Source organism: Hypanus sabinus, chromosome 31 (genome assembly GCF_030144855.1).
Source record: "Hypanus sabinus isolate sHypSab1 chromosome 31, sHypSab1.hap1, whole genome shotgun sequence".
Classification (NCBI taxonomy): Eukaryota; Metazoa; Chordata; class Chondrichthyes; order Myliobatiformes; family Dasyatidae; genus Hypanus; species Hypanus sabinus.
The window spans coordinates 30,367,750-30,388,175 of NC_082736.1; the positions used below are offsets into that span (position 1 = coordinate 30,367,750).

General features: G+C 51.4%; 1 protein-coding gene across 1 annotated transcript in view; it reads left to right on the plus strand.

Annotated features, from left to right (window-relative positions):
* The window catches only part of LOC132384022 (fermitin family homolog 3-like), an 88,758-nt gene that overhangs the window by 24,945 nt on the left and 43,387 nt on the right, over nucleotides 1-20,426 (plus strand). The window contains exon 2 of the mRNA XM_059955299.1: nucleotides 9,565-9,742. Coding sequence (XP_059811282.1) covers nucleotides 9,577-9,742 — 166 coding nt within the window. The 5' untranslated portion in view covers nucleotides 9,565-9,576. The remainder of the gene's footprint in view (nucleotides 1-9,564; nucleotides 9,743-20,426) is intronic.

Below are 20,426 nucleotides of genomic sequence, written 5' to 3' on the forward strand. Positions count from 1 at the left end.
GCTGCAAGTCTCCCCTCTCCATGCCACCGATGTTGTCCAAGGGAAGGGCACTAGGACCCAAGCAGCTTGGCACCAGTGTCGTCGCAGAGCAATGTGTGGTTAAGTGCCTTGTTCAAGGACACAACATGCTGCCTCAGCTGAGGCTCGAACCAGTGACCTCCAGGTTACTAGTCCGATGCCTTGCCCACTAGGCCACGCGCCAACAAGAGAGAATGGATCACAGGCAAGTAAATTGGATGAAGGGATTGGATTGTGCTGAGTCTGGTCAATGGGTCACCTAACAGCCTTTTCAGACTTGGGTAAATAATTCAGGATTATAAAGTCTGACACAGGTCTGACTCTCGGTGCAGAGCAAGCATGACTGTCTGAATCTAACCTCCTCACATGCAACACAAAACATCTGACACGAGGACCAAATGCCGAGGACTGTCCATCTACATTCAGCAGCCATTTCACAAAGGCTGGTTTGTACTTCTGCGTAGCGGCCTGCGCCGTCGTGAGCATTTACACCTGTGCGTTGGTGTGTCTGCGTCGCTCTGCAATTCACCGCCAAGACGCTACAAGGGTTAGTTTTAGTGAAATTACTGCAACGCAGGAGAGAGAGAAGACGTCGGAGGAGATGGTGTGTGCGACCATCGAATGGATCGAGGCAGAAGGAGGGTTGAATTTTCTGTGCTTGTCCGGCCACCGAGAGACACGGACGAGGAAATGCGTTTCGAATATTTTCGGACGCCGGCAGGTAGATTTGACGATCTGGTTCGTCGTCTCCAACCATTTATTTCGCACCGGTGTGCCGATCGGCAGGAGGAAATGCGATGCTACCGAGCGGACCGATCACAGTTGTCGCGGTCTGCGTCGCCGCAGAGCGCGGTTACGTCTTTGGAGAGGTGCGCGTCAGGCTATGGCGTAGGGTACGGCGTAGGTCACACGTCTACGCCGTACCTACGGCGTTCATATGACGCAGAAGTATAAATCAGCCTTTAGGTACACCTCATTAATGTGACTATCCAATCAGCCAATCGCATGGCAGCAACTCGGTGCATAAAAAAGCAGGCAGGCGTGGTCAAGAGGTCCGGCCCAATCACCAGAATGGGGGAAGAAATGTGACCTGAGTCGTGGAATTGGTCGTGGCGTGCTGGCGCAGTCTGGAATGGTTTGAAAACCTCAGAAACTACGGATCTCCTGGGTTTTTTCCGCACACAACGGTCACGAGAGATTGCAAGGAATGGTGCAAAAATTTTAAATAGCCAGCGAGCGTGACACAGACGTGGCAGGAAAACGAACCCAAGTGCAGAACTCTGGCACGGAGGCAGGATCAGGAGGCAGGAATGTCCGCAGCGAGCGCAGAATCGAGACCAGGCTGAGTCAGGACGAGGGAGGCTTGATTCACCAAGAGATACGGACGGGGTCGAAGACTTGGAGCTAGGTTCCTCTCTCTCTCTGAGAGTCGAGCAACAATCTGGCGAGGGCTCACCGGAGCTGTCGGGGGTCTTATCCTCTGGTGGCTAATGGAAACCCAGGCGCTGGTGATTGAGAGGAATTGGGAAAAATTGGGAATCAAGTGTGGGGATTAAGGACCGATTAGGGAGGAAAGGGAACGGGTGGGAAATGCCAGGGTGGGAGGTGTTTCTGCAGGCATAAAAAAGCCCCGTTAATGAGAGAGAGCGGAGGAGATTGGCCAGACTGGTTCAAGCTGACAGTAACTCAAATAACCACAATCAGTGGTGAGCAGAAGGGCGTTCTCTGAACGCACGACACATTGAACCGTGAAGTGGATGGGCCACAGCAGCGGAAGATCACAAACGGACGCCCGGGAAGTATTTAATAACGTGATCCCTTGAGTGCCAGTTGGGGCTATGAACTCGCACGCTTTCAAGGACTGATATCGTTCCTAAATATGCAGCTTGTACTCCTGACATGCCTCCCCACGCCCACGGCTGAGAAGGCCCGGCCGCAGCGACATCTCATTCGGAGCTTGAGGGGGACTCGGCACCAGCAAATTTCTGCAGGTGTGCCTTGGGGGGCGTCACCATCTGGTGCGGAGTGGGTTAACGCGCAGGATCGAGGTCGGCTGCGGAGAGTTGTGAACTCAGTCCGCTCCATCGTGGGCACCGGCCTCCCCAGCATCCAGGACATCTTCAAGGAGCGGTGCCTCAGAAAGGCAGTGTCCGTCATTAAGGACCCCCACCACCCAGGATGTGCCCTCTTCTCATTGCTACCATCAGGGAGGAGGTACAGGAGCCTGAAGACACACACTCAACGATTCAGGAACAGCTTCTTCCCCTCTGCCATCAGGGAGGAGGTACAGGAGCCTGAAGACACACACTCGACGATTCAGGAACAGCTTCTTCCCCTCTGCCATCAGGGGGGAGGTACAGGAGCCTGAAGACACACACTCAGCGATTCAGGAACAGCTTCTTTCCCTCTGCCATCAGGGAGGAGGTACAGGAGCCTGAAGACACACACTCAACGATTCAGGAACGGCTTCTTCCCCTCTGCCATCAGGGAGGAGGTACAGGAGCCTGAAGACACACACTCAATGATTCAGGAACGGCTTCTTCCCCTCTGCCATCAGATTTCTGAACGGACATCGAACCCATGAACGCTACCTCACTACTTTTTGTTCCTCTTTTGCACTATTTATTAACTATTTAACATATGCATACTTTACTGTAATTCACAGTTTTTTTTCTATTATCTATTGCATTGCCACAAAGATAACTTGCCCGTGATATTAAACCCGATTCTGATCATACAACCTATCGACCAGTCCCTGATTAGTCTGCACCCATCCCCCTGTTCACTTTATCCAGCCTGGCATTTTTTGCCTTTTTTTTTGCAGAATGGCAGATCAAATTAGCTCACATGTGCTGACCAATATTAGATAAAGATTGGCTTCATTTGTCACACATTTGGGCTTCTTATCTAAGAAAGGATGTGCTGACATTAATGAGGGTTCGAAGGAGGCTCACAAAAAATGCTTATCGTATGAAAACAGTTCGATAACTCCGGGCCTGTACTCACTGGAATTCAGAAGAATGAGGGGTGACCTCATTGAAACCTATTGAGTGGTGAAAGGCCTCAACAGAGTGGATGTGGAGAGGATGCTTCCTATAGTGGGGGAGCCTAGGACCAGAGGACACAGATAGAGTGGATGTGGAGAGGATGTTTCCTATAGTGGGGGAGTCTAGGACCAGAAAACACAGATAGAGTGGACGTGGAGTGGATGTTTCCTATAGTGGGGGAGTCTAGGACCAGAAAACACAGATAGAGAGGATGTGGAGAGGATGTTTCCTATAGTGGGGGAGTCTAGGACCAGAAAACACAGATAGAGTGGATGTGGAGAGGATGTTTCCTATAGTGGGGGAGCCTAGGACCAGAGGACACAGATAGAGAGGATGTGGAGAGGATGTTTCCTATAGTGGGGGAGTCTAGGACCAGAAAACACAGATAGAGTGGATGTGGAGAGGATGTTTCCTATAGTGGGGGAGCCTAGGACCAGAGGACACAGATAGAGAGGATGTGGAGAGGATGTTTCCTATAGTGGGGAGTCTAGGACCAGAAAACACAGATAGAGTGGATGTGGAGAGGATGCTTCCTATCGGGGGGGTGGGGGAGTCTGGGACCAGAGGACACCACCTCAGAATAGATGGGCGTCCTTTTAGAACGGAGGTGAGGAGGAATTTCTTTGGCCAGAGGGAGGTGAATCTGTGGAATTCTTTGCCACAGGCAGCTGTGGAGGCCAGGTCATTGGGTATGTTTAAGGCAGAAGCTGACCGATTTTTAATTAGTCAGGGCACGAGGGAGAAGGCAGGTGATTGGGGCTTAGAGGGGGAAACGGATCAGCCATAGTGAAATGGCGGAGCAGACTCGATGGGCCGAATGGCCTCATTCTGTTCCTATGGTTTTCGTATACACTGAGACATACGGAGAAATATATCGCCATACCTCCGGCGCCAACTTTTCACGCCAACAATTCACTGATTCTTTGGAAGGTGGGAGGGAACCGGAGGTGCCCAGAGCAATCCCCCGTGGTTACAGTGGGGGGGTGGGGGAAAGACATACAAACTCCTTACAGGCCGGGTAGAGAGTTGAACCCTGATCTCCGGTTATGCCAACCACTATTCTATCTTGCTGCCTCCGGTAGCTGGTCAAGTCCCCCACCTTCAGTGCCCGGGTGGGGGGAGGGGGGTAATTATTGGTCAGGGATTCAACTGCACCAGTCACATGCATGCCACAATGACAGGAGTGTGTCAGATGTTACGGTCAGTGACTCATTTTCTGGCATACCACCGTCGGGAAAGTGATGGAATTCTCCCTGTGAGAGCAGCTCCGACAGTTCCTAAGAAGCCTGCATCCATCCCGGGCAAAGTCCAAAGTAAGTTTTATTATCAGAGTACAAACATGTTGCCACATACAACCCTGAGATTCTTATTCCCTGCGGGCACTCCCAGCAACTATAACAGCGAGATAAAGGCTCCTTAAAGTGAAATCATTGGTTGTGGGAATATCTCCACTGGCACCCGGCGGCCTTAGTAAATTTGGGCTCCTCCGGGCAAGGTCTCCCAAACCAGCCACCTCCCCCACTGAGGGCAAGGGCAGCGGGCAGAGGGGGAAGCGCCACCACCCACAGGTTCCCCTCCGCGAGCCCCCCAACTTCCTGTTATCGGCAGTTCCTTCATCGCCACTGGGTCTAAAACCTCCCCAGCTGAATTTAAATCCTGGATCCACCAACTCCCCAGCAGCAGTTGTGGGAACACCCTTCACCAGGAGGGCTACAGCGGTCCGAGAAAGTGGCGTCAAGGGGAAACGCCACTAAGTACAGGTTACCCCCCACCCCACATCCCCCGGCATCCCGCTTTGGAAGCCTACTGCCGTTCCTTCATCTCCACCGGGTTGAAATCCTCGAGCTCCCTCCCCAGCTGCGGTCCCAAAGATTCAGAAGGCTCACTTATCGTCACAGCGTACAACTCTGAGATTCTTCTTGCCCAGACAGTCATGGAAAACCCAGGGGAGAAAAAGAGAGACGACAACGCCATCATCAGCACCCGGACCCCGCCCCGCACACACACACACACCGAGGACATTGACCCCGAAATTTCACCTCTCCCCGCGCAAAAAGAAAACGCGACAGGAACATCGACTCCCTCTCGCCCGCACGAAATTCAGAAGTAACACCGGCCTTCCCGATCCCCCTCTCCCGCTCAAAGGAACTAGCAAAAAAAAAACAACAAGAAAATCGACCCCTCCCTCCCCTGCATAAAATGCCGCAAGAACGTTGATTCCTCCAAATCTCCCTCCCCCCCCCCCGTACAAACAAAGGAATGGGAAAGAATGGGTGAAAAACATGGAGTATAAAAGCTCAAACACGAGGAAGTCTGCAGATGCTGGAAATTCAAACAACAACGCACACAAAATGCTGGCGGAACGCAGCAGGCCAGGCAGCATCTGTCGGGAGAAGTGTTGTTGACGTTTCGGGCCGAGACCCTTTGTGAGTCCTGACGAAACGTCAACAGCGCTTCTCCCTATAGATGCTGCCTGGCCTGCTGTGTTCCACCAGCATTTTGTGAGTGTAAAAGCTGTTGACTGAAAAAGAAAGTCCATAGTCCAAATCCATAACCAAAACATAGAAAACCTCAGTGACATCCTCCGGACACAGCGAGAGGACGTACAGGCTCCCCTCTCCTCTCCGGCAGCAGAGTTGTGGGAACACCTTCACCAGGAGGGGCTATAGTGATTCCAGAAAGTGACGCAGCCCTACCTTCTCAAAGGGTTGGCAATTAGCTGTGGGCAGTTATTGCTCTGGTCAGTTGCATAACCTGAAAGAAAAGTACAGTGGTGCTGGAAAGTTTGTCAATCCTTTAGAGATTTTCTTTTCTACTTCTGCATAAATATGACCTAAACTCATGCGTCCTGAAGCTAGATCAAGCGAACCTAATTAAGTAAATAAGACAAAATTGTTATTGCACTTGTTCATTTCTTTATTGAAAAAAATATCCATTATCACATGTATTTGTTGGAAAAAGTGTGCGGACCTTTGCTTTTGGTGACCGGTGTGACCCCACTTGTACAGCAAATAACTTCAACCAAACGTTTCCAGTAGCTGTTGATCGGTCCCTTCACCTCGGCTTGGAGGAATTCCAGGTCATTCCTCCTTACAAAACTTCTCCAACTCTGGGATGGGCTTCCTTGCATGAACTGCTTGCTTCGGGTCCTTCCGCAACTTTTCCACAGGGTCAAGGTCCGGACTTGGACTTGGCCGTTCCAAAACGTGAATTTTCTTCTTTTTAAGCCGTTCTGCTGTGGATTTACTCTTGTGTTTCAGATCATTGTCTTGTTGCATTGTCCAAGCTTCAGGTGATGGACTGGTAGATATGGCCCTTGTGGCTAAAGGGATCGGGGGTATGGAGAGAAAGCAGGCACAGGGTTCTGAGTTGGATGATCAGCCATGATCATACTGAATGGTGGTGCAGGCTCGAAGGGGCTGAATGGCCTACTCCTGCACCTATTTTTTATATTTCTATGATACCCTGATGTTCTCCTGTAAAATGCCTTGATACAATCTTGAATTCATTGTTCCCTCAATGATTGCAAGCTGCCCGGGCCCTGAGGCAGCAAAGCAGCCCCAGACCGCGATGCTCCTTCCACCGCGCTTGACAGCTGGGTTGGCGTGCAGTGCCCTTTTCCCTCCAAGCAAACCAATGTGCATTTCTGCCAAAAAAAAAGTCCAATTTTTGTCTCATCTGTCCGCGGACCGTCATTCCAGAAGCGTCGTGGAACACCCAGGTGGTCTTTTGCAAACTCGAGACGTGCAGCAATTTTTTGTTTTGGAGAGCAGTAGTTTCCTCCGTGGCGTCCTTCCATGAAGACCGTTCTTGTTTAGTTAATATATAGTGCACATGTTAACAGAGACCTCAGCAAGTTCTGGAGACCCTTTTGCAGTTGCCCTTGGGTTCTTTTTCATTGCACGCTGTGCTCTCGGCGTGATCTTTGCAGAACGCCCACTCCTCGGGAGAGCAGCAACAGCACTGAATTCACTTGTAGACAGTTCCTCTTACTATGGACCGGTGAGCACCCAGGTCTTTAGAAATGCTTCTTGTAGCCTTTTCCAGCTTCATGCATCTCTACGACTCTTCTCCTAAGGTCCTCTGAAAGTTGTCTTGATCGAGGCGTGGTGCACATAAACAGACCTTTCTTGAGAAGAGCAGGTTCTGTCAGTAACCTGACTTCGTGGGTCTTTTTCTTATAGGGTAGAGCACCTCTGCAACCCACACCTCCGATCTTATCTCATTGATTGGAACTCCAGACTCCAAATAGCTTTTGTAGGAGGCATTACCCCACAGCTTCACATACTTTCCTTCTAACAAGTACGTTGAATCATTTTTGTCTATAGATAAATGAACAAGCATAATGGTTTTTGCGTTATTTATTTAATTTGGTTCTGTTTATGTAGTTTTAGGACCTAAGTGAAGGTCAGCTCACATTTTTTATGCAGACACAGAGAAAATTTCCGCGGGGTTTTACAAACTTTGCGGCACCAGTGTAAGATTAGGGCAAGGGGTTTATTCTCACAAGCCCTGGAGTGTGTTAAAGAACACGGCAATGGTGTGAAGATGCAGTGGTTTTCGAGGGCATCCTCCAAAGGCGTTGCCTCAAATAGGGGCATCCACCACTCAGGAGCCTCACCTTTCAAGGTGTAATTGCTACCATCAGGGAGGAGATACAGGAGCCTGAAGGCACACACTCCATGTTTTATGAACAGCTTTCTGAACCATCCATATAACCATATAACAATCACAGCACGGAAACAGGCCATCTCGGCCCTCCTAGTCCGTGCCGAACGCTTACTCTCACCTAGTCCCACCCACCCGCACTCAGCCCATAACCCTCCACTCCTTTCCTGTCCATATACCTATCCAATTTTACCTTAAATGACACAACTGAACTGGCCTCTACTACTTCTACAGGAAGCTCATTCATATATTATGAACACTGCCGATTACGCCCGCTGGCATTGAGGGCTGCGATGAAGGTCCTCCATCTCTGGCGGTGTTCAGGGCTTCCCTCATCGTGTCGGTACCCTCCTCTCGGTTTTTACTACCGTCAGTCACGCGAGTCCCGGGCGGAGACTCAGGAATACCGTCGCACTCCGACGGAGAAGGATTCTTCATGGCTGTTTCTGTAACAGTTTTGTTTGACCAGTCGGGGTTGTTAGCCCTGAACCTGGAGGACCAGTGGACCACTCTTAGTCTGACCTCTACCCTTTGACCCTGTCTGCCATGGGTGACCCTACCAGGAGCCAAAGCATAAAGCCCTGACTCCAGCCAACATCGCCCTCCGGGTCGTCGAGGCAAGCAAGCCTCCAAACCCTACGGCGAGGTTGTGGTCCTCTTGGACGGAGGAAGTATAAATGTTTCTTGTTGTAACTTAAAGTTTATTTTGTGGACTGCTGCTACAAAACAGCAAATTTCTTGACATATTCTGATTCTGAAGGGGAGTGAGCTGGTCATTGTGAAAGGGCCGGACTTTCGGAAATCAGAGTCGGGTTTAGTATCACCGGCGAGTGCCGTGAAATTTGCCGTGATGCGATTTTGAAGTTAAATTAAATAAGTAGTGCATGAAGAGAGAGAGGGAAAGACAAGTAGTGAGATACTGTTCACGGGTTTGATGTCCATTCGGAAATCGGATGGCAGAAGGGGAAGAAGTTGTCCCTGAATCACTGAGTGTGTGTCTTCAGGCTTCTGTATCTCCGTCCTGATGGTAGCAATGAGACAAGGGTATGTCGTGGCTGAGGATGTGCCAGTAGATGTGAAGAGGTGGGGGTGGGGGTGGGGAACTAACCTGAGCTAGCCTTAACTCAATGGGCCAAATGGCCTCTTTCTGAGATTAATTTCACATATCGCACCTTTAAATCCATTATTGCATCAGAATAGTGAAGTTAAGGAGTTGGTGGTGATGAGAGAGGCAAAGATGAAATGCTGAGCAGAGTCCCAGTCAGCTCTCTGTCTCCGAACTGACTTACTCCCTCTTTTTCATCTCTTCCCCTGTTTTGCTCGTTCCTTTTACTTTCTCAAAAGCGGAATCCTTTTGAAAACTTCAAAAGCTGTGAAGTTTTTTTGGGTAACGTACACAAACCGCTGGAGGGACTCAGGCGGCATCTTCGGAGAGGAATAAGGAGTCGACGTTTCAGGCCGAGGCCCTTCACCAGGACCGATGAGGGGCCCTGGCATGGAGCGTCGACTGTTAATCCCCCTCCGTAGGCGCAGCCTGCCCTGCTGAGCTCCTCCGGCGCTTTGCTTGCGCTACCCTGGACTTCCGGCATCTGCAGAGTATCTAGTGTTTAGGATTTACCGGGAATCCCAAGTAGAGGCAGGGATTTCTGCGGAAGCGCCCAGTAGATCAGGTGGCCGCCCCCGCGGGTGGAAAGCCGGCGCCACTCAGTCGTCCAAAGCGTGAACTAAGATTCCACTCTCCCCACCCTAACCCCCACTGCTGTCCAGCTGGGTGCCCCCCTGCACTCTCCCGCGGGCTCTTGTGTCTCACTGGCTGCTCTCCCGTCGACAGGTATGCTGGAAGATGGCCCTGGGCGGCATCAAGACGGCCAGCGGGGACTACATCGACGCTTCGTGGGAGCTGAAGATCGCCGTCGAGGAGCTGGGCCCTGAAGCAGACCCTATTACGCTGCGGGTCACGGGCGACGTTCACATCGGCGGTGTGATTCTGCAGCTGGTGGAGAAAATTGGTAAGTTCCACCAACGCTCAATGTGATCGTGGATATGGAGGCCTCCGTTTCTATTGTACGAGGCTGTTCGGCTAGTATTTACATTCCCCTGCCCCCCCCCCATTCCTTTCCGTCCTGGTAGGGAAACAGCAGTGCCCGAGACTTGAAGAGCCCGCAGAAAGATTGGTGAATACAAACCGGTCCCATCACATGCAAAGCACTTCTCACCACTGACTACATCTACAAAGTCCACCGTCGCAGGGAAAGTCCCGCTCATCATCGAGGACTCCCACTGGCCAGGCCATGCTCTCTCCTCGCTGCTGTCATCGGGAAGGAGGTGCAGGAGCCTTGGGTCCCACACCACCAGGTTCAGGACTGGTAATTACCCCTCAACCGTCAGGCTCCTGAACCAGAGGAAAGTAACGTCACTCACCTCAACTCTGTCGAGTGTAGTTTTGTGTAGTTTCAGGTAGTCTAGCGTAGTTTTGTTTCGATTCACGTAGTCTAATGTAGTTTTGTGTTGTTTCAGGTAGTCTTGTGTACTTTTATGTGGTTTCACGTAGTCTAGTGTAGATTTGTTTCGTCTCACGTAGTCTAGTGTAGTTTTGTGTCGTTTCAGGTAGTCTAGTGTAGTTTTGTGTAGTTTCAGGTAGTCTTGTGTAGTTTTGTGTGGTTTCACGTAGTCTAGTGTAGATTTGTTTCGATTCACGTAGTCTAGTGTAGTTTTGAGTTGTTTCACGTAGTCTAGTGTAGTTTTGTGTCGTTTCACGTAGTCTAGTGTAGTTTTGTGTCGTTTCATGTAGTCTAGTGTAGTTTTGTGTCATTTCAGGTAGTCTAATGTAGTTTTGTGTTGTTACAGGTAGTCTCGTGTAGTTTTGTGTTGTTACAGGTAGTCTAGTGTAGTTTTGTGTCGTTTCACATAGTCTAGTGTAGTTTTGTGTCGTTTCAGGTAGTCTAGTGTAGTTTTGTGTTGTTACAGGTAGTCTCGTGTAGTTTTGTGTTGTTACAGGTAGTCTAGTGTAGTTTTGTGTCGTTTCACGTAGTCTAGTGTAGTTTTGTGTAGTTTCAGGTAGTCTCGTGTAGTTTTGTGTTGTTACAGGTAGTCTAGTGTAGTTTTGTGTTGTTTCACGTAGTCTAGTGTAGTTTTGTGTAGTTTCAGGTAGTCTCGTGTAGTTTTGTGTTGTTACAGGTAGTCTCGTGTAGTTTTGTGTCATTTCAGTAGCACCAGGGTCCTGGAGGAATGTTGTTTCGTTTTCACTGTGTCCTGTACCAGCAGTTTATGGTTGAAACGACAATAAAAAGCGACTTAACTTGACTTGATAATATTGAGGACGGGCTGTGGAATCCCTTGAAAGTGTGTCTGCATGACGTGGAGTTGGTCCGGTGTTGTGAGTGAAGTTATCCGGGGGTGGGGGTTCCAAGTCTGATGGCTGACAACAGTTCATGAACCTGATATCATGGTTCCTAAGGCTCCTGTGCCTCCTGCCCTTTGTTAGTAGCGAGACGGGAAGCTCACCTGGGGCTCCCACCGGCTCACAGGATGCAGAACCCACACAGACGGCGCCGGAGGTGGCCAGGATCGAATCTGTGGAAGTTTGCGATAGTCTTCAGTGATGTACCAAAGCCCCTCAAGCTCCTCGTGAAGTATAATTGCTGGAGCTTGGAAAGGTGAGGCTGCAAGAATGAGGTTGAAGTGGATGTGCAGAGGATTATTCCTCCGGTGCAAGGATTCCCAACCTGGGGTCCATGGACACCTTGGTCCGTGACATAAAAAAGGTTGGGAACCCCTATTCTAGTGGGAGAATCTACTTGAGGGGTCACTAGTTGGGAATATGGATGCTAATTGTGGATAGAGACAAGGTAATCTACATCAACGGAGCTGTAGTGGAGCGTGGATCAAGTTCCTTGCTGTCCACATTTCCGAGGATCTCCCCTGGTCCCTGAACTCCTCCATCCTGATCAAAAAGGCGCAACAGCGCCTTTATTTCCTGCGGAGCATCAGGAAAGCTCAGCTCTGTCCCAGGATACTGACGGACTTTCACCGCTGTACCATCGAGAGCATACTCACCGACTGTATCTCAGTGTGGGATGGCAATTGTCCCGTATCGGACCACAAAGCACTCCAGCGGGTGGTGAAAACTGCCCAGTGGATAATCGGCACCCAATTGCCCACCATTGAGAACACCCACCATAAACACTGCCTGGACAGGGCGAAAAGCACTATCAAGGATGCATCTCACCCTAACCATGGACTTTTTACTCTCCTCCCATCCGGTAGGCGCTACAGGAGCCTCCGCTCCCGCACCAGCAGGCACAGGAAGAGCTTCTTCCCTGAGGCTGTGACCCGGCTGAACCTCACATCACAGCGCTAAGCAGTATTGCACCCATATTGGACTGTCTCAGGACTTTTATATTTGTGTGCTGTAGCACTTACTTAGAAGTATCTGCAGTTATTTACAAATAACACTATTCTTTGCATTTCTGGTTAGATGCTAACTGCATGTCATTGGCTTTGTATCTGTACTGGGCACAATGACAGTAAAGTTGAATCTAATCTAAACTGAAGATTTCTTTCTCAAAGTCACCCTCAAAGACGAGGAAAAGCACAGCCCTTGTGTATTTTACGACAGAAGTAAAGAGGGTGAAAGGTCACCGAGGGTTTGGTGGGTTTACAGTTAAGATGACGGTCACGAACAGACAGACAGACATACTTTGTTGATCCCAAGGGAAATTGGTTTTCATTACAGCTGCACCAACCAAGAATAGTGTAGAAATATAGCAATATAAAACCATAAATAATTAAACAATAATAAGTTAATCATGCCAAGTGGAAATAAGTCCAGGACCAGCCTATTGGCTCAGGGTGTCTGACACTCTGAGGGAGGAGTTGTAAAGTTTGATGGCCACAGGTAGGAATGACTTCCTATGATGCTCAGTGTTACATCTCGGTGGAACGAGTCTCTGGCTGAATGTACTCCTGTGCCTAACCAGTACATTATGGAGTGGATGGGAGTCATTGTCCAAGATGGCATGCAACTTGGACAGCATCCTCTTTTCAGACACCACCGTCAGAGTCCAGTTCCACCCCCACAACATCACTGGCCTCACGAATGAGTTTGTTGATTCTGTTGGTGTCTGCTACCCTCAGCCTGCTGCCCCAGCACACAACAGCAAACATGATAGCACTGGCCACCACAGCCTCGTAGAACATCCTCAGCGTCATCCGGCAGATGTTAAAGGACCTCAGTCTCCTCAGGAAGTAGAGACTGCTCTGACCCTTCTTGTAGACAGCCTCAGTGTTCTTTGACCAGTCCAGTTTATTGTCCATTCGTATCCCCAGGTATTTGTAATCCTCCACCATGCCCACACCGACCCCTTGGATGGAAACAGGGGTCACCGGTGCCTTAGGTGAGCTGTGAGGGTCCCTGCTTTGAAATAAGGCTGGGCTGAGGTCTGAGTCATAGCTTGGCAGAGAGCTCCCTCGACGGTGCTGAAAAGGTGTGGGGGTGGCGTATGAAGCCCACCCTCGCGACCTCTCAATGAGTTGCCACGGGAACCGAGGCAGAAAGGGCCCTCCCCCCCAATACCACCAGCTTGCGGCCATCTTTGTGCTCCTGGCTTTTCCCTGGTTCTCTTGGGCCAGTCGCCGATCACCCGGCGGGCGTGGGGCTTGGCACGTCCTGAGCTTGTGAAAGGAGCATTGCGAGTGTTAGCTTATATTTTAACTGTTCCCGCCGGGGTCTGAGCATACAGAGCTATTCGCAATGGATAGAATAGGACAGAGGACAGTACAGTACAGGCCCTTCAGCCCATAGTGTTGTGCTTGCTCCAAGATGCTCTAATCTAGGAGTTTTCAACCTGGGGTCCACCTCCCCCCCTCGCTTAATGTTAGTCAGTCCACGGCATAAAAAGATTAGGATCCCCTGCTCTAATTTTCCCCTCCCACGTGTCCCTCCGTTTATCTTTCATCTGTGTACCTATCTAAGAGTCACTTAAGTGGCCCTAACAAACAAGCTGGATGAACTCAGCAGGTCGGGCAGCATCCGTTGAAAGGAGTGAGTCCTGACGAGGGGTCTCAGCCCGAAGCGTTGACCGCTCCTTTCGACGGACGCTGCCCAACCTGCTGAGTTCATCCAGCTTGTTTGTACGTCTTGATTTGACCACAGCATCTGCAGTGCACTTCGTGTTTCTTAAATGGCCCTAATGTATCTGCCTCTAGCACCACCTCTGGCTGGGTGTTTCATGAACTAACCACTCTCCTACCTTCCTATAATTACGATTCAGTTCATTAAACTGAATACTCATGGATACAGCCAAACGAGACAGCGTTACTCCGGTGGGGGGGGAGGGGTGGTCAAGGTACAAAACAGAAAACCAACAGTCACACACAGCAGAAAGCACACACAGCACGTACAGGACAGCAAGCACAAATGGTATCAGAGTCGCCCAATAAAAAGAGACACTAGATCGCGCCATCAGTCCGCAACCTCCCGCGGCGCCCCACACCGCACCCGGCGCCCCCCACCTCCAGGCGACGCCGCGGCTCGAGAACCAGTCCTCGCATGTTTCAGACGGCAAGCCCGCGTGCCGCAGGGCTGCGCGGTAGCGTGGAGGTTAGCGCGACACTTCACGGTGCAGGCCGCCTGGGTTCAATTCCCGACACTGCCCGTGTGTTCTTCCTCCCTGCGACCGCATGGCTTTCCTCCCGCGGTCCAAAGATGCACCGGTTGGCAGATTGATTGGTCGTTGTCGATTGTCCCGTGCTGAGGCTAGAATTAGATCGGGGGGGGGGGATTGTGGGGCAACGGGGTCAAAGGGCCGGAAGGGTCTACTTCCATTTGTTATCTCAATGAATAATAAATACTTAGAGAATAATTGTGAAATACGACGACACCTGATGCCTGCCAGGCGACACCCGGGCTTGGGACCCAGTTCTTGCATATAGAAGCGCATATAGAATATTTGTAAGATACAGCCACGCAAAATGCATATGTATTCCCTCCAATCTCCTTAAAATTATGCCCTTTCGTATTAGCCAGGGGAGAAAAGATTCTCTGGCTGTCTGTTCTATCTGTGCCTCTTGTCAGCTTATATGCCACCATCGAGAGGCTTCTCGTCCTCTGTCGCTCTCAGATCGCCTCAGAAATCCTCTAATCCTGTTCTGCTCTCTATTCTGGGACGTGCCGGGTGGCAGCCAAGGGTGGAAATGTTGGCAGCATGAAGCGCGAGAATAGCGAAGTCATCAGCACGGAGACAGCAATGACTTGTGCAGTTGTCGGCTGAGAGTTTAATCCTGTTATGTCATTTCCCCTGCCTCTATCGCGGGCCGATAGAGGCCCAGGAACGCAGACGCCGTTCTGCAGCTTGCTGCTTGCCTTCCCCGCCCCCCCCCCCCCCACCCCCAGGCTTCGAAGCGGAAGGAAGTGGTTAAGCTGGGCACCCGAGCGAGGTCGGGCCAGGAAGTTGCAGCGCGCTGCTGGCAAATCATTCGGAGAGCAAGCTCGGCTGGGACGCTGGCCGCTACGCTCTCCGGTCCGGGCAGAGGGCAGAGGAGGTTTGGCGTGTGATTCCTGCCGGGAGCCATCTTCTCTGGGGCCGAGACCTCGGCCATTTTACATTGCGGTCGGATCGTAGGGGAGAGGGATGAGGTCACGTAGCAGAGGCAGTTAACGTGGTTTTAATTGCGGGGATCCCGGTGTAAAGCCTGGTTAATAATTCCAGTGGTGAAGTTGGCGTAGATGGCTTGACTTCAATTGTTGAAACAATATATGACCCCTCGGGCATATTACAGCCCTTACTAAGAATGTGGCTTCCCCTCCTAATGCCTCACTTCATTTCCCCCCCCTCACCCCACCTGCCAGAATTCCTTGCTCTCCCCCCCACCTTAATCTGGCTTCTTCCCCCTTCCATTTCGTCCCAAAATGTCGACTGTTTATTCCTCTCCGTTGATGTTGCCTGACCTCCTGAGTTACCGGGACATTTTGTGTGTGTTGCTCTGGATTCCCAGCATCGGTGGAGCCCCTTATTCCTCTGGCTAAAGAAGTTGCTCCTCATCTGTCTTCTAACGGGAGGGATGTCCTTCTAATCTGAAGCTGTGCCCTCTGGTGCTAGACTCTCCCACTACCGTAGACGTCTTCTCCACGTCCGCTCTTTTCTAGTCCTTCCAATATTCGGTAGTTTTCAATGAGATAGATCAATACAGCACAGTACAGGCCCTTCGGCCCACAATGTCGTGCCGACCCTCCAACCCTGCCACCCATATAACCCCCCCACCTCAAATTCCTCCATATACCTGTCTAGTAGTCTCTTGAACTTTACTAGTGTATCTGCCTCCACCACTGACTCAGGCAGTGCATTCCACGCACCAACCACTCTCTGAGTGAAAAACCTTCCTCTAATATCCCCCTTGAACTTTCCACCCCTTACCTTATTCATCTAAACTCCGGTGAGCACAAGTCTGGGGCCATCAAACCCTCCTCATACATTAACCCTTTAATTTCAGGAAGCCTGGTCATAAACCTCCTCTGGGCCCTCACCAATGTCCCCGCATCCTTTCTTAGGCCCAAAATGGCTTGCCGTGCTCCGAGGGCGGTCCGATGAATGCCTTACAAAGCTTTGGCGTTGAATCCTTACGTTTCTATGCTAGTCCTCTGGAAATGAATTTGCTGATGTGTCAACGCACACAGAATGCTGGTGGAACACAGCAGGCCGGGCAGCATCTATAGGGAGAAGCGCTGTCGACATTTTGGGCCGAGACCCTTCGTCAGGACTAACTGAAAGGAAAGATAGTAAGAGATTTGAAAGTAGGAGGGGGAGGGGGAAACGCGAAATGATAGATAGATAGGTAGATAGATACTTTATTCATCCCCAAGGGGAAATTCAACATGATATTTTCCTTCCTTAATACCGACGCATACCTGCAAGTTAACCTTCAGGGTTAATCCTGCACTGGGACCCCCGAGGCCATTTGCGTTCCCCGATTTCTGAGTTCACTCCCTGTTCAGGAAATACGCTCAGTGGCTGCTTTATTAGGTACACCTGTACACCCGCTCGTTGACGCAATCATCCAATCAGCCAATCACGTGGCAGCAACCCAGCGCATAAAAGCATGCGGACGCGGTCAAGGGGTCCAGTTGTCGTCCAGGCCAAAAGTCAGAGTGGGGGTAGAAATGTGATCTAAGTGACTTTGACTGTGGAGTGATTGTTGGCGCGAGATGGGGCGGTTTGAGTATCTCAAACTCTCCTGGGATTTTCACGCACAGTAGTCTCTAGAGTTTACAGAGAATGGTACAAAAAAAAGAAGTTCAGTTGTTGTGCAGACCAAACATCAGAATGGGGAAGAATGTGACTTTGACCGTGGAGTGGTTGCTGGTGCCAGATGGGGTGGTTTGAGTATCTCAGAAACTGCCGATCTCCTGGGATTTTCGCAACACTCTCTAGAGTTTGCGGGGATTGGAACAAAGAACAAACGAAAAGCATACTGGAATGGCAGTTCTGTGTGCGAAGACGCCTTGTTAACGAGAGAGGTCGGGGGAGAACGGCCAGACTGGTTCAAGCTGACAGGAAGGTGACAGTAATTCAAATAATCACACGTTCCAACAGAGGTGTGTGGAAGAGCATCTCTGGACGCACGACACGTTGAAGCTTGAAGTGGACGGGCTACAGCAGCAGAAGACCACGAGCATACGCTCAGAGTCCACTTTGTTAGGTACAGGAGGTACCCAGGTGTAGGCCTTGAATTTATTTTGTTTTGCTGCGGTGCCCTTGAGTGTGTTGACGGGGAGTGGGTGGGAGTGGGGTTAGACTGACCAGTGTGGAGGCAGGGAGCACCACGTGGCTGTTGATTCTCGGGAGCCGAGCCGGGCGAGGCAGCGTTCTGAGGGCTGATGGCAGCTCGCCAGAGCACACCCTGCCCGTTGCTAGCACACGCACGTTTCTGCCCCGCAGCGACTCCCTTCTCTTCAGCTGCCGTCTTCACTAATAGCACGCGTGCAGGAGTCTGAGCTCGGGAGAAGCTTGCCCCTCCCACCCCGTCAGAGGGTAATGACTTGGAAAAACGTGCCCCCAAGAGGACTCGTGGATTACCGTTGAACCGAAAATCCTACAGGATTCGACCCAGTCCACCACGGGTAAAGCCCTCCCCGCCACTGAGCACGTCTACGTGAAACGTTGCTGTAGGAAAGCAACGTCCATCATCAGAGATCCCCCCACCACCAGGCCGAGCTCTTCTCTCTCCGCTGACGTCAGGTGGAAGGCGCAAGAGCCTCAGGACTCGTGCCACCAAGTTCGAGAACAGTTACTAATGACCGGGACGCCGTTCTTTTCTTGCGCCGGGGGCGGGGGGGCGGGGAGGGCTGGGTTTGATGTCTGTTTCTGAACGACTTTCATGTTCTTTGTTAGTTCCGTGGCTATCTGGAGAAGACGGATTTCGGAGTTGTATAAGGACACGTACTTCGATGATAAATGAGCCAATAGACAGTCGGTGCAGGAGTAGGCCATTCGGCCCTTCTAGCCAGCACTGCCATTCACTGTGATCATGGCTGATCATCCACAATCAGTACCCCGTTCCTGCCCTCTCCCCATATCCCTTGACCCCGCTATCTTTAAGAGCTCTATCTAACTCTCTCTTGAATGCGTCTAGAGACTTGGCCTCCACTGCCTTCTGAGGCAGAGCATTCCACAGATCCACCACTCTCTGGGTGAAAAAATTTTTCCTCAGCTCTGTTCTAAATGGCCCACCCCTTGTTCTTAAACTGTGGCCTCTAGTTCTGAACTCCCCCATCAGCGGGAACATGCTTCCTGCCTCTAGTGTGTCCAATCCCTTAATAATCTTACATGTCTCAATCAGATCCCCTTTCATCCTTCTAAATTCCAGTGTATACAAGCCCAGTCGCTCCAATCGTTCAACATATGACAGTCCCGCCATCCCAGGAATTAACCTCGTGAACCTACGCTGCACTCCCTTAATAGCAAGAATGTCTTTCCTCAGATTTGGAGACCAAAACTGCACACAATACTCCAGGTGTGGTCTCACCAGGGCCCTGTACAGCTGCAGAAGGATCTCTTTGCTCCTGTACTCAATTCCTCTTGTTATAAAAGCCAGCATGCCATTAGCTTTGCCATCAGGCTCCTGAGCAAAAGGGGAATAACTACACTCAGGTTCACTTGTAGGCCCCATCATTCAGGTGTTTCTCACCTCGAGGGACTCTTTTGCCTCATGTTCTCGTTACTTACCGCTATTTATTTATACTTGCATTTGCACAGTTTGTCGCCTGAATGGCGGAGCAGACTCGAGGGGCTGAATGGCCTAATTCTGCTCCTACGTCTTATGGTCTTCCGCAGTCTGGCTGATCTTTTATTGATCCTGTTTACAGTTACTATTCTGTAGATTTGCTGAGGGAAATGCATCTCAGGGTGGCGTGCATGTGCTCTGATAGTAAAATTTACTGTGAGCTTTTGTGACTGAATTCGGTTAGCTTTATTTGTCACAGGTGTATTGAAGCACGAAATGAAATATCTGGTTTTGGCGTCACTGTCCGAGGGTGTGCCGGGGGCAGACCGCAAGTGTTGCCGGCGTGGCGTGCCCACGGCCCACCAACCCTGACTCGGAGTGCGGGGGGGGAACCGGAGCCCCCCCGGAGGAAACCCCAGAGTGCCGCGGGCAGAACGGACGCGCTCCTTTCAGTCAGCGGCGGGAACGGGACCCCAGTCTCCCGGTCGCTGGGAAGCGCCAAGCGGCCGTGCAAAGTGCAAGACTGTGTCGCCTCACTGCACACCTCCTGCTCTTTCCTCCCCACACCACTGCCCATTGCAGTGAGAGCCTCATACACACCAACACCTCCCGATCTCATCGATCCCTCTTTCCGTCTCACTCCGTCCGTGCGCCTCTTTCTCTGTGTCTCTGTGGCTCTCTGAGTCTCGGAGTCCCTGACTCTCACAGAATGCTCTTACCCTCTCTCTCCCCCTCCCAACCTCTGCCCACCCCTACTCCCCCCTCCCCCTCCTCCTCCTCTACTCCCCCATCCTGCTTCCCCTCAACTCCTCTCCCCCTCTTCCCTCTCAACCTCTCTGCCTCTCCCCTGCCCCTTCCTTCACTCCTCCCCTCACCCACTCTCCCCTTCCCCCTCCCCTTTCTCCCCTCTTCCCCTCCCCAACTCCCCTACTCACCCTATTCCACTCTCCCACTCTACCCTTCACCCTCTTCCCCTCACCCTACCCCCTCCCCTCCCTCTCCCCACTCTCCCTCTTCCCTCTCTCCTACCCACCCCTCCCTTCCTCTCCCCTCCCCTCCTCCCTCTTCCCTCTCTCCCTCCCTTCCTCCCCCTTCCCCCTCCCCGTCCCCCTTCCCCCTCCCCTCTCCCTTCCCCCTCTCCTCTCCCCCCTCTCCCTCTTCCCTCTCTCCCTCCCTTCCTCCCTCCTCCCCCTCTCCCCTCTCCCCTCCCCTCCTCTCCCCTCTCTCCCTCTTCCCTCTCTCCCTCCCTTCCTCCCTCCTCCCCCTCCCCCTTCCCCCTCTCCTCTCCCCTCTCCCTTCCCCCTCTCTTCTCCCCTCTTCTCCCCCTCTAAGCCAGTGCCTTGCAGAATTCTTCTTTCATAATGACACTGTCCTTCTCCACTTCTGCATTCTCCACGAATTCCCCTCCCACCTCCACCACGCAGGGGACAACTGGCTGCAGCCAGCTAACCTACCCAGCTGAACCGCAACCCT